The sequence below is a fragment of the Herpailurus yagouaroundi genome, unplaced genomic scaffold (genome assembly GCF_014898765.1).
Source record: "Herpailurus yagouaroundi ecotype Mexico unplaced genomic scaffold, PumYag 162, whole genome shotgun sequence".
Classification (NCBI taxonomy): domain Eukaryota; kingdom Metazoa; phylum Chordata; class Mammalia; order Carnivora; family Felidae; genus Herpailurus; species Herpailurus yagouaroundi.
In genome coordinates, this window is record NW_024412403.1 from 72,241,393 (window position 1) to 72,253,791 (window position 12,399).

At 44.5% G+C, this 12,399-nt stretch overlaps 1 protein-coding gene across 8 annotated transcripts in view; it reads left to right on the forward strand.

Annotated features, from left to right (window-relative positions):
• Nucleotides 1-11,645, forward strand: part of RUBCN (rubicon autophagy regulator) — a 58,121-nt gene extending 46,476 nt beyond the window's left edge. For all 8 annotated transcript variants that reach the window (XM_040484806.1, XM_040484809.1, XM_040484807.1 and 5 more), the window contains 9 exons: nucleotides 2,287-2,347; nucleotides 3,358-3,490; nucleotides 4,150-4,295; nucleotides 5,132-5,196; nucleotides 5,660-5,898; nucleotides 6,462-6,523; nucleotides 7,224-7,377; nucleotides 8,491-8,584; nucleotides 8,809-11,645. In XM_040484806.1, the coding sequence (XP_040340740.1) occupies nucleotides 2,287-2,347; nucleotides 3,358-3,490; nucleotides 4,150-4,295; nucleotides 5,132-5,196; nucleotides 5,660-5,898; nucleotides 6,462-6,523; nucleotides 7,224-7,377; nucleotides 8,491-8,584; nucleotides 8,809-8,987 (1,133 nt within the window). In that variant the 3' untranslated portion in view covers nucleotides 8,988-11,645. The remainder of the gene's footprint in view (nucleotides 1-2,286; nucleotides 2,348-3,357; nucleotides 3,491-4,149; nucleotides 4,296-5,131; nucleotides 5,197-5,659; nucleotides 5,899-6,461; nucleotides 6,524-7,223; nucleotides 7,378-8,490; nucleotides 8,585-8,808) is intronic.
• The last annotated feature ends 754 nt before the right edge of the window (nucleotides 11,646-12,399 follow it).

The window sequence follows — 12,399 nt, forward strand, 5'->3', positions numbered from 1 at the left end:
CTTGGAAGTATTCATGATTATCTAGGAAGTCATCGTACCTCTGGTAAAAAAGAAGAAACATGGTAAAGTATGATGTGACTGTACTTTCCAAAGAGCAGAGAATGATTGTTTTTCTCTTGAAGAAAACATGACTTTGCTCTGTGAGGTTGAAGAGCTGCTAAATAGCTTTTTGAAGACAGTGGTTTCCTTAGCAACCATGAATTATCACCACTTCTCTCTGATGCTCAGTGTTTTCTCTAATGGCCTAACCCTACAGTAACAACATTGGTTAGCTCTTTATTCAAGGATATCTGTCTACGATTTTTCTCTCATTTTTCCTTTTCTGTCACAAAGCAAAAATTTGCTTTTTGCTTTTAGCCAATTAATCATTTATTTAGAAAATATTTTCTGAAAACTTATTATGCAGAAAACACCCCAGAGTTATAAGGACAAGACTATGTACAAATCCAAGGCAGTGTAATTGTTATTCAAATGAATGCTACAAGCTAAATGGTCTGTGAAGGTCTACTATTGCCTAGAATTTTTTTCTTCACCGGTGTTCTTTAGAATGGAATAGACAACTAGCACTGTATTGAGATCTTGATTTTGGTGGTACAAATTCACACAGAAAATATATACACAAACTTCTTTGTTAATAAAAATAGGATTTGTTATTTACTTGTCAGAAATTTTGTTGTTGTCTTAAATTTTTCTGTGCTTAACATATGAAAATTCACTGACAGATTCCAATTCTGTTCCCTCACTTGCGTATATAGCTTTGAAAACATTGATTTGTTAGGAATATTACCTGAGTATACAGGGCTTATATACAGTGCCCTGTATTATATATTTTTAGGGCCAAAACAGAAGAGTTAGACATGCTCTCATTTCCTTATAAGGAGATTTCATGATCTAGTGGCATATACAAAAATATATACACAAAGGAAATGTGAAGAACAATTGAGCTACTCATGGCCAGTTGCAGAGTGATGCCATGTAAGCTTTAGTGCTCTGTTGAGGGGCTCACATGCAGTAGATTGATCATTGTCTAGCTTTCTTTCTTTCTTTTTTTTTTTTTTTAATTTTTTTAATGTTTATTTATTTTTGAGAGGGGGTGGGGAGAAAGAGACAAAACATGAGCAGGGGAGGGGCAGAAAGAGAGAGACACAGAATCTGAAGCAGGCTCCAGGCTCTGAGCTGTCAGCACAGAACCCGACGTGGAGCTTGAACTCAGGAACTGTGAGATCATGACCTGAGCTGAAGTTGGATGCTTAACCGACTGAGCCACGCAGGCGCTCCAGTCATTGTGTAGCTTTAATCAGGAAAAGAATGTCTTTTCACTGGGCATCAAAGGAAATGAAGGATGAGACTTACCAGAACAGTCTCGTTTTCATAACTTGAATACACTCTATCTTCCCTCCTCAAACATGACTGCTATACTTCACATTTTCCCCATCAAACATATTTGAGAAGATGAGGTCTCTGGAGGTTCAGGCATATCATTTTTAGAAATCCTCTTCAAAATCCTTTATGAGAAATAGGCTTTGGAAAGTCTGCCGTATTTTCCTGCAATTATGCCTGAAAGTTCAGTAGAAAACATCATGTTGAATATCTCCATGAAAATGTGTTGGTTACCAGGCATCTTCAGGGAGCTGCCAAGTCATAGAGAACTTCTCTTCTTTCCTGTGCCGCCAGACAAAAAGGAAATCTTTCCATGAAGCTTTTATAAGGATGCAGAAGACTTTGCATTCAGGAGTGATAGCAGTAGTGGTCAGATGTTAGGAGCAAAGTTCCAGTTCCACATAACATTTAATGAGTTACTTCTGTGATCCAATTTCTGTGTTAAGTACTGATTTTGATATAAAAAAGAGCTAGACAGAGCTCTTACCTCAGAGTTTATCATTTAAGAGGGCTTGAGATTGAGAGAATGAAGGAGAGATTGGAGTATTCTTTGTGTGTTTGTGTTGATAGAGGGTATGTCCCTGTGTGCCTTAGGATGCTACCTTTTCTCATTCACTGTTTTGCACCAAATCTGAGTCTGTGTTCCACCTGGATTTGTAGCCATTTCGACCATTTCCATACTATGCATAATGTCACTTATTCAGTCTGGTTGTAACTTAAACAGAGCCAAACTATAAATCATGTGTAGAGCTTCACCTGGACTCTGCTCCTTACCCTGCATAGAATGTAGCTTGTAGCTGCTACCCTGAGCACTTAGCTGGCAAAAGCTTGGAATGGTTTCCATTGTTATTATCCCTTATTTCCTCCCTTTCCATTTCCCACTCCCTTTATCTGTTTTCCCCTTAGATGCTGACATCAGAAGGAACACTGCCTCAAACAGCAAATCCTTCACTTCCTCCCAGTCTTTGTAAGTACTTTTTTCTTTCTTTTAAATAAAACCTGGGGTATGTGGAGAAACAAACCCAGTTCTTGGGATATGGAGGGGAAAGGCCATAGAGGAAGCATGCAAATTCACAAAGAGACAAAACAAAGTGATGGGCCTGCCTGATGGTGGTGGTGAGCCCCCGACAGTAGAGCAGAAGATCATTGGTTCAAACAGGGTGGGCTCTAGTGGAGGCAAAGCTCACAGTCTGGATTATTCCTTCTCTGCTGACTTTGATTATACCAGAGGCCCCCAGAAGATCAGATCCGAAAAGAGAGAGCAGTGATCCTGATTGCTGATTATGAAATCAAATTGAACTGGTTTCACATTGTAGATCCAACCAGGGGAAATAGTCCCCCGTTCGGGAGCAACAAACAGTCCTTTATCTTTCACAAGGCAGTTTGACTCAATTTATTTTGTAAACCCATGTTATAGCCCCCGTTTTGCAGTTAAAGAAATGGGAGTTTAGGGAAAGGAAGTGATAGAGAATCCCTAACTAGCGTTGCCATGTAATGCTATTTTTTTAAAGTTTTTTTATTATTTATTTTTGAGAGAGAAAGAGACAGAGTGCAAGTGGAGGAGGGCCACAGAGAGAGGGAGACACAGAATCCAAAGCAGGCTCCAGGCTCTGAGCTGTCAGCACAGAGCCCAACATGGGGCTCGAACTCACAAACCATGAGATCATGACCTGAGCTGAAGGTGGACACTTAGCCGACTGAGCCACAGAGGCGCCCCCCCCTTTTTAAAATTTTTTTTTATTATTTAGCCATGTAATGCTATTAAGTGGGGTTTGAGCCTAAGTCGTAAGACCATAAGGTCAATATATTTTCCTCCACACATGTATCTGAAGATGATGAGAAAAGAAGCCAGGCAGACTGGGGGTACTGTGAGTGTTCTCAGCTCAGAAGTCACAGGGTATAGTATCAGTTCCTGGAGGGCGGGCTCCCATCTTCCTGTCTTTTCTCTGCTCAGCCTTCCCTGCATCTCCTTTCCAGCTCCCACTGCTTCCTACACTCCACATCTGCAGAGGCGGTGGCCATGGGACTCCTGAAGCAATTTGAAGGCATGCAGCTGCCAGCTGCCTCAGAGCTAGAATGGCTGGTTCCAGAGCATGATGCCCCTCAGAAGGTAGATTGCTTCAGCTTTTTTTCCTCTACCCACTGTCCAGCCCCACAAATCCATGAGCGTCTCTGATGATTTTCTCCTCTGTCACATGTCCCCAGTCTAGAATGAGCCTTAGTGTTTCCTTCCTCGCTCACAGAAGCCACTTGTTACAAATGTGCTGAGTGAATAAATGAATGAATGAAGAAGATATGCTTGCCTGGGTTTTCCCTAGCAGTTGTCAGAACAGGAGATAATAGCTCCTTCATTGTCCTTATTCCACATGACTGCTTACTAGACCCAGAGGTGGAACTCCTGTATTGTGACCACCTTTGAGACACTGTGAAAAAGTACATTGTTCATAGTCTTCTTTGCTCTATAGTTGAGTAAGGCATGAAGCATCTTGGCATAGCAAGGGTCCTGAGGTGGCTTCAGGGGCAGCATCAGCAACGGGTGCCATGCCACTGGAATGCTTTTTCTGTTCTTTTTACTTCTTGGAACACAAGGTCCTCACTTGTAGTAGCCTGGTGCCTCAATGATTTATTCTGAGGGCCAAGGTTGCTTGAAGCCTTTACCTGAGATGATCCTGACACCTCTTTGATTAATGTGTTTCTGTCATGACCAAAGAGTCAAGCATGTTCTCCCAGACCGTCCCTGTTGGACCAACCTGTGCTTCTCTCCTGCAGCTCCTGCCCATCCCTGACTCACTGCCCATCTCACCAGATGACGGGCAGCATGCGGACATCTACAAGCTGCGCATCCGTGTTCGTGGCAACCTGGAGTGGGCTCCACCCCGGCCTCAGATCATTTTTAATGTTCATTCAGCCCCGACGTGAGTAGGCAGTGTCTGTGTCCTTTGGAAAATGGATATATCTTTGGGTTGTCAGGGCAGTCTCCTCACCTCTTGTCTCTGCCTCCAGCTGTAGCTCCCACACAATTCTGTTCACTTAAAGGCAGAGAGTGAAGATTATGCATCTTGTCGCAAGTCTTACTCCTGATCCTCCTGTTGCTTCCCAGAGATAACTGGGAATGAGGTCTTTTATCACTGGCCTTCCCTACCTGTTGTCTTCCTCCCAACAGTCTTGTGAGCTTACTGGTGTTTCTTTCTTTCTTTTTTAAAAATTTTTTTTAAGTTTATTTATTTTTGAGAGGCAGAGAGAGAGAGAGAGCAAGCAAGCAGGGGAGGGACAGGGAGAGAGGTAGAGAAAGGGAATCCCAACCAGGCTCCGCACTGTTAGCACAGAGCCTGATGCAGGGCTCGAACTCACAAACCATGAGATCATGACCTGAGCCGAAACCAAGAGTCGGATGCTTAACCAACTGAGCCACCTAGGCGACCCCTGTTTTTTTTTCTCGTAAGATGGATGATTGCCTTTCTTTCCTCTTGTTCTCTCCTCTGTCCTGTTTCTCATCTCTTATATTTGTACATGAAGTGTGGTTCATTTGTTAGGGACTGTCCCTGCCTTGACCTAAATTCTAACCTAGTAATCCTCGGTTTGAATTGGTTCTCCCAGTGGGTTCTTTTTATCCAACTCTAAAAAGCAGTAGGTGAATTCCCCACTCTTGCCATATGTAACAAGAGCCCTGTGTTTGCCTCCTTATCCTTTATACCCCAGAGGCCTCCTGTGGCTGGTATTTGCCAAAGCCCTCTCCTTCCCTTCTCCTCAGGAGGAAGATCGCTGTGGCCAAGCAGAATTACCGCTGTGCAGGGTGTGGCATTCGGACTGACCCCGGTGAGCATCTTCTCTGACCCCCAGTCCGCCTCCAGTGACTGTGCCCTCTCACACCCTTGGGGCTGGTCAGAGAGGCTGTGAGAGGAGGCAACAGAGCAGAACTGGGAAAGGGAAAGAAGGGGCCCAGACCCGGAAGGTAGGGCTGTGCAGGATTACTGGCAATCAGAGGGAAATGATTTCTGGGGGCCCGTTATCGACATCGTGTACCAAAGAAAACTGGGTACTCTGGGCCAGGTTCTTGGAATCCGGATCTTACCAACTCTGCCAGAATTTGTTTCCTCAGTGGCCTTCAGAGAGGGACACAGAAACCCACTCTGTGGGTTTCCTCTAGCTTTGGGAGCACAGAAATGGATGGAGACCAGTGGCCATCCCTTTCTGCTCTTTGAAAAGGAGCAAGAGAGCTACCTCACCAGCTTATAGATGGGAAAGCCACATCTGACCTTTGACTTTCTGGTTTTTCCAGATTATATCAAGCGGCTGCGGTACTGTGAGTACTTGGGCAAGTACTTCTGTCAGTGCTGCCATGAAAATGCTCAGATGGTCATCCCCAGCCGGGTTCTGCGCAAGTGGGACTTCAGCAAGTACTATGTCAGCAATTTCTCCAAGGACCTGCTCATTAAGATCTGGAACGATCCTCTCTTCAATGTGCAGGACATCAACAGTGCCCTCTATAGGAAGGTCAAGCTGCTCAATCAAGTCCGGGTAAGATCCTTGAAAGGCCATATCACAGATTACCCTCCTCATCCCTCATCCCCTCCCTCTGTTCATGCAGCCTTTGCTAGGATCACGACATTTCTGTCACTGTGTCAGAGCTGTAACCGTCTCATTACTCACACTTTCTCTACATGCTTTCTCAGACTCTTGTCATTTCTCACCTGTCTAGTTAGAGCCTCAAACCTACTAATGGCAGGTCTGAAGCCATAGATGGCACTCAGTGACAAAAGCAGGAGTTTTCCCTGCACTGAAAATATACTGAAGGGAGAATAGGGTATCAGGTGGGAAATTCAAATTCTGGATTTCTCATTGGCTTCCAGTTGTATACGTGATTTGGGAGCACAACCCAGCAAAGGTGCCCTCCCTGACTGGAGGTCATTTTGAAGCAAGTTATTGAGTTACAGATGTAGAGAATAGTTTGGCTCTGGCTGCTGCATGCAAAGCTTCCAGACCTCCAGGGTTTAAAGGTACTGGTCATTCTAATAATTGTTTCTTTCCTCTTCATACCTGCTCTTACCCCCCACTCACCACCACAATGTCTTTCTCTTCAGCTGCTGCGGATCCAGCTGTATCACATGAAGAACATGTTTAAGACTTGCCGACTGGCCAAAGAGTAAGTCTCGTGTGGAGGCCAGACGCCTCTTGCTGGGTTAATGTCTCTGAAACAGACACGCCCCAGCAGTTGTCCCTTGTTGTGTGAAGAAGGAAAGTAGAGAGATTTGTAGAGAATTCCAGAAATGGTCAGCAAAAAGCCTGCAGCAGTTGAGTGTGTCTGTATCCTCTCTGGAAGGGAACTCTGTGGTTGTTCTGTCAGGCCAGACCTGCCACTCTTTGCAAGCTGGCATGAATCACTGTGCAGGAAGGTATAAAAGTCACTTCTCACTCACATCTAGTAGTGTGGAGGGTCCGGAGTGGTCTGGAACTCCTAGGCTGGCCAAACACTGCCCACCCTCATCGACTCTGTCTGGGCCCTTCTTTTCCCTATCCTGCTTCTGGATAGTACAGATCCTTCTACCTTGATGTGCCACACACAATGTTCATTTTCTTCTTCTTCTTCTTTTTTTTAAGTTTATTTATTTATTTTGAGAGCAAGAGAGACATGAGGGTGGGGGGCAAAGAGAGAGAGGAAGAGAGAGAGAATCCTAAGCAGGCTCCACAGTCAGCATAGAGCCCAGCATGGGGCTCAAACTCAGGAACTGTGAGATCATGACCTAAGCCAAAACCAAGAGTCAGATGCTTAATCGATTGAGCCACCCAGGTGCCCCCAAAATGTTCGTTTTCGGCTCCTACCTACTTTCCCTCATTTTCTGTAGGCTTCTGGATTCCTTTGACACAGTTCCAGGCCACCTGACCGAGGATCTCCACCTATACTCGCTGAATGACTTGACTGCAACCAGGAAGGGAGAGCTGGGTCCCCGGCTTGCTGAGCTCACCAGGGCAGGGGCTGCCCACGTAGAGCGATGCATGGTAAGATAGTCTCATTTTATCATGTGACTGGACTCTTGCTTAGGGATACAGGGAGTGGGATGGACCCAAGTTCTTGCCATGCAGTTTCAGGAAGTTGAAATGGCCTGTCAACACTGGGAGAAAAACTGGGTAGGATTGCTTCCTGGGATTGGTGAACAGCTAATTCATCCAGATCTAAAGAACCTGAAATCAGAAGAGGATGTGGTGCTGGCACTGCCCCTGGGTAAGGGCAGGACTAAGCAGGCCTTCAGTGTAGAATTGTCCTGATGTGGGAGGAGAGAACCCTGAATTAGAATCTGGAGAGGGACTGGGTCTCCCTCCACTTTATCATTCTCAAATTACTGTGACCAAAGGAAGTACTTTGCCCTCTCTGCAGCAAGCCTCAATTTTCTTGTCTGTAACATGAAGACAATAATTAATAGCCCCTGCCCTTTCCTCTCAGTAGTTTTGAGAATTGACGAAATAATTTACATGAAAGCATTTTGTAAACTTCATTCTATAGATGCAAGTTATTATTGTCCTTGATATACTCAACATGCCAGAAATTCAGAAGTTCCATTTTTAAAATTTCCCATCTTAGAATATGCCCAGTGTGTGTTCCTGTGACAGTCCCAGAATTAGAGCTCAAAATAGGGCATATGTAGAGATCCTGTATAGTGGGGGGAATTGGAAAGGTTTTGCTATAACCTGATTCAAGGCTGGGTGTTATTTTGGAGAAATGCCCTTGCCATCACATTTTATGTTAATTGGCTGTGGTTCCTATTTCAAAATAGAGTCATCACCCAGCCTGGAATTCTGACTTTAGGAAGCCCCTTGTGGCATCATCCCTTCTTTCTTTACAACTCTGCATTGTGAACCACTCTCGTGGTTGCAGTTTCTCAAACTCATGCTCCCTTGTCTCCATCTTAAAGGTTTGTCTAACACTGCCCACTCCTGGCCCCAGTTTGGCTGTCATGTCCAGCCGGTCTCTTCCCAGAAGGCGGGAGAACCCCTTAGGGCCCACTCAAGTCTTCTTTATATTTTGCCCCGTCCCCCACTTGGGTTCATCCTCTTGTGCCAGTTCCTGGTTTGCTGCCCCTGATTTTGCTGCTTGTCCCTCTCCCCCCACCCCAGCTCTGCCAAGCCAAGGGCTTCATCTGTGAGTTCTGTCAGAACGAGGATGACATCATCTTCCCTTTTGAGCTCCATAAGTGCCGGACCTGTGAAGGTAAGTACTGGTCCGGGTGTGGAGTGGGCAAACCAGACTGAACACGAAGCTCATTTATTTCCCTCAGCCGTCCCTATTAGGAAGAGTTCAGTTTGTCTCAGAAACTCCCTGTTTTCACCGCAGGTGCACCTAGCAGTGGCAAGAAGGGGCTGTGGCAGTGATTTACTTCTGGCTTGAGATAATACAAATAGTTTTCTCTTTTTTTTTTCACCTTCCCTGAATAGAGTGTAAAGCATGTTACCATAAGGCTTGTTTCAAGTCTGGAAGCTGTCCCCGCTGTGAGCGGCTGCAGGCCCGGCGGGAATTGCTGGCCAAACAGAGCCTGGAGTCTTACATGTCAGACTACGAGGAGGAACCCACCGAAGCCTTGGCTCTAGAGGCCACCGTCCTGGAGACCACCTGAAGAAAGCACATTAAGCCCTCTTCTAGGCGCTAGGGTCACACATAATGCAGAACTGAGCCACCCTTTTAAGGACTTTCCCCACTTGGTTTTTTTTTTTTTTCTTTGATTATTATCATCATTTTTTTTTTATGACTTATCTAACGTCCATGTGTAATCAACCTTTGTTAGGTTGGTGAGGTCCAGTCTGTTGTGACAATGTGTAGGTTCCGGGTATTTCCATCAGAACTGACACACAGGTCCTTAATGTGAAGCTTCTAGTGCCTCTGTCAGGGGAGTGGACAATGAGACCCAGTGCTTCTGACATCCATGGCCTTCTCCACTTGGACCAGATCCGGTTTCAGCTGCATTTCAAGTATCATTTCCAGTTTTATTTTGTTTTAGTTCTGGAGCTTCTGAGTCAGGCCTTTCTCAACCAACTCACTTCTCCTTTGCTGCTGAAATAGGAGGATGGAGTTTTCTCTCTCAGTCCTGAAATAGAGTCAGACTGCACCCTGAGGAGAAGCATTAGAGGATGGGAGTACATCGTGGGCATTCTGTCCAGCTTATTTAGGTATTTTTTAGGCCATAAAAGCAGCATTATTACCTGGAATCCTCAGAGACCTCAAGGAGTCCACCATGTGACCTCCTTGTTTGAAGTATTCTAGGCAAAGATGATGTCACAAGCTGACTTTCTTTACCCTGGTGGGCTTGAAGCAAAGAAACAGAACTGATACTTAGGCCAGACCCCTTCACAGCCTTACACCCAGCATAAGTGAGGCCACAGCTCTGTTGCTTAAGGAGCATTTATTCAGTCAGAGGAGCTGTTGGCCTCCTCTTAAGTGATAAGGTCTCTTTTTTTCAACCTAGCTCTGGTGTATATATGATCTTTCAAGCTTAGGCAAGTCCCTGATGCCATCCTAAGTTGAGGACAAAAACTCTATCCGCCATCTTATTTGTGGGTCTCTTGCCACTGTGCCCATTGTTAGGTGGTCATTTTGGTTCTGAGTAAAAGTATGGCCCAACTCCATTCTCATCCCCTTCCTGCAACAGAGTTGGGACCCTCCCTGGTGGATGAACTCTTACCTTTGTTTCTTTTGTTAAAGTTGGGGTAAGGGTGGGGAAGCTTTCTGCTATTAGTGGGGTTAGGGAACTTGGCAATTTGTGGACATGAATGTGAGTGTGAATGTTCCTGTGTTCTTGGAATAACAAGAGCCTTTATGCCTATTATGCACTGAGCCATTTAGCCTGGTGTTCAGTCATTCTTTCCATATTACTAATTTCAACACACACATACCCTTTCTTAAGATGTGTGTTTCTAGGGGACCGTGATATGTTTGTGGTGTTCTTTAAGTTGCTATAGCTCCTGACCTCTGCGTATAACACTGGTCAGGGTTACTGTTCTGAAGGCTGGCGGCTCTGTGAACAAAAGCCCACAGCGTTTTGTTTTGTTTTTGCTTTTGTTTCATTCTGGGACTGACTTCTTGTATACCTGTTTTTCCATAGTTGGTTGCTAATAGAAAAAACTTGGTGTAGATGCTACCCCAAGAAGCCGAACAGAAAGTAGCACATGGTTGGTGGAAGCCAATGAGTGCCTGAGCTGGAGGCACCCAGAAGTCTCACAGGAAGTAGAAGGGGCAGGAAGGAAGTGGCCAGAGCTGAGGCTCCACCAGGGCAACAGGGAGCAGGGAGGAATTGACGCATGGCATTGATCTCTCTGCCTCGGACTTGGGATCGGGCTGGAAGACCCTGAGCTTGTTCTCCCTTTAGTTCATCGGGAAGACTCTGAGAGCCAAGACTTCCAGCCCAGCCCAGTTTTGAAGGGCTAACTAGGAGCCTTGTCCTACCTAGGAGCTTTGGGAATTGCCCCACAAAACTCAAGGCTTACTAAAGGTTAGGCCTCAGATTCAGACTCAGGGGTTTGTAAAAAATGGTGAACTCTGCTTCTAGTTGTGGTACAAATTACACATCCAGCTCCTTACTCCAAGTCACTACACTGGAAGAGAGATGCACTCTCATTATTGTTCCACCTGTTTCATATCAGCATAGGACCAAAAGATGGAAAACGACAGTTTCCAAAGTTGAGCTCAGCAGTCTTACATGCCCCTGGTTTTTCACTTATTTTTCTCCACCTTTCACATTCCATCTCTTTAGATTGCGTATCTGTTTTAGTGACCCTGACACTCTGCTGTCATCACTGTCCAAATACCCATTTATTTATTTATTTGAGAGGAAAGAGTATGGGATATTTTGAAAGCACTTTGCAACTAATACCAGGATCTGAAATCCCCTGCTGTTGTGGGGAAAAGCTTTGAATGCACTGAAGAGAGTTCTTTCTGAATGAAATGGGAGGGAAAAAGTGTTCTTTTTTATAAATAAAGGGAAAAAAGTTAAAAGTTTGCTTGCAAGGTAGAGACAAGATTCAAGACATTGCAGAAGAGTGGAAGGCAAATATTTTCCACTTAAATGAGGCTGTTATTGACTTTCTCTGCCAAGGCTTTAGAGTTTTTGTTAAATTAACATAAAAGGAGCAAGAGTCTATATAGAGATGTTCTGTTCATGTGCAACTTGTGTTCTGAACTGGATTTCTATTCACTGTAATACATACACAGCCTAACAGTTCATTGTCATCTTTAATAAACTAAGGAAATAAAATTCCTGCCTTTTATTTGTCCACCTTGACTATCAGGAAATGGTTTTGAGTGTTTACTATAAAGCAGGCATGTCTGAAAATTCAGGAGGTTTCTGAGTCAGGAAAAGTGGGTCAGAATGCATCATCACTGACTTGTTATGTGACCTTGAGCAGATCACTTTGTTTCTCTGGATTTTTTTATTCCTTCATGTATAAAAGACGTGGGCACAGTCATTACCAGTGCATGAGGTGTGCCCCTTACCCATTCCCTTGATGTAAGTATCTTTTATTTTAAAGTGATGTTAATCTTTCTCTCTACAGCATCTTAATTGTGTCAGGTGCTGCCAGTGCAGAGCCTGATGTGGGGCTCAAACTCACAAACCATGAGATCATGACCTGAGCTGAAACCAGGAGTCTAACCAACTGAACCACCTAGGCGCCCCTACCCTGCAACTTTCTGAACATTTCTGCTTTAATATCTCTTGGTCATCTCCAACTGATACGTCTAAAGCTAACTTAAGTATCATATTTCCCCAAACCTAAACATTAGTCACTCCAGTTTGAAAATTTGGTTTTGACTCCTTCCTCTCTGAGTCAGGTGGCATGTTCAGCTAGTAAAGCATATTTCCTTCCCACCACCTGTCATCAAATTCTGTTGAATTTTCTTTTTAAAGTAAATCTATTTTGTTCCTTTGCTATCACTTGCACACAAATTCGGTTTCTTATCTTAATCTCAGCCATCTCTAGCCATGCCAATCTCGTCCTATTTAATCACCCATTAAATATTTGGGTACCTACTGTATG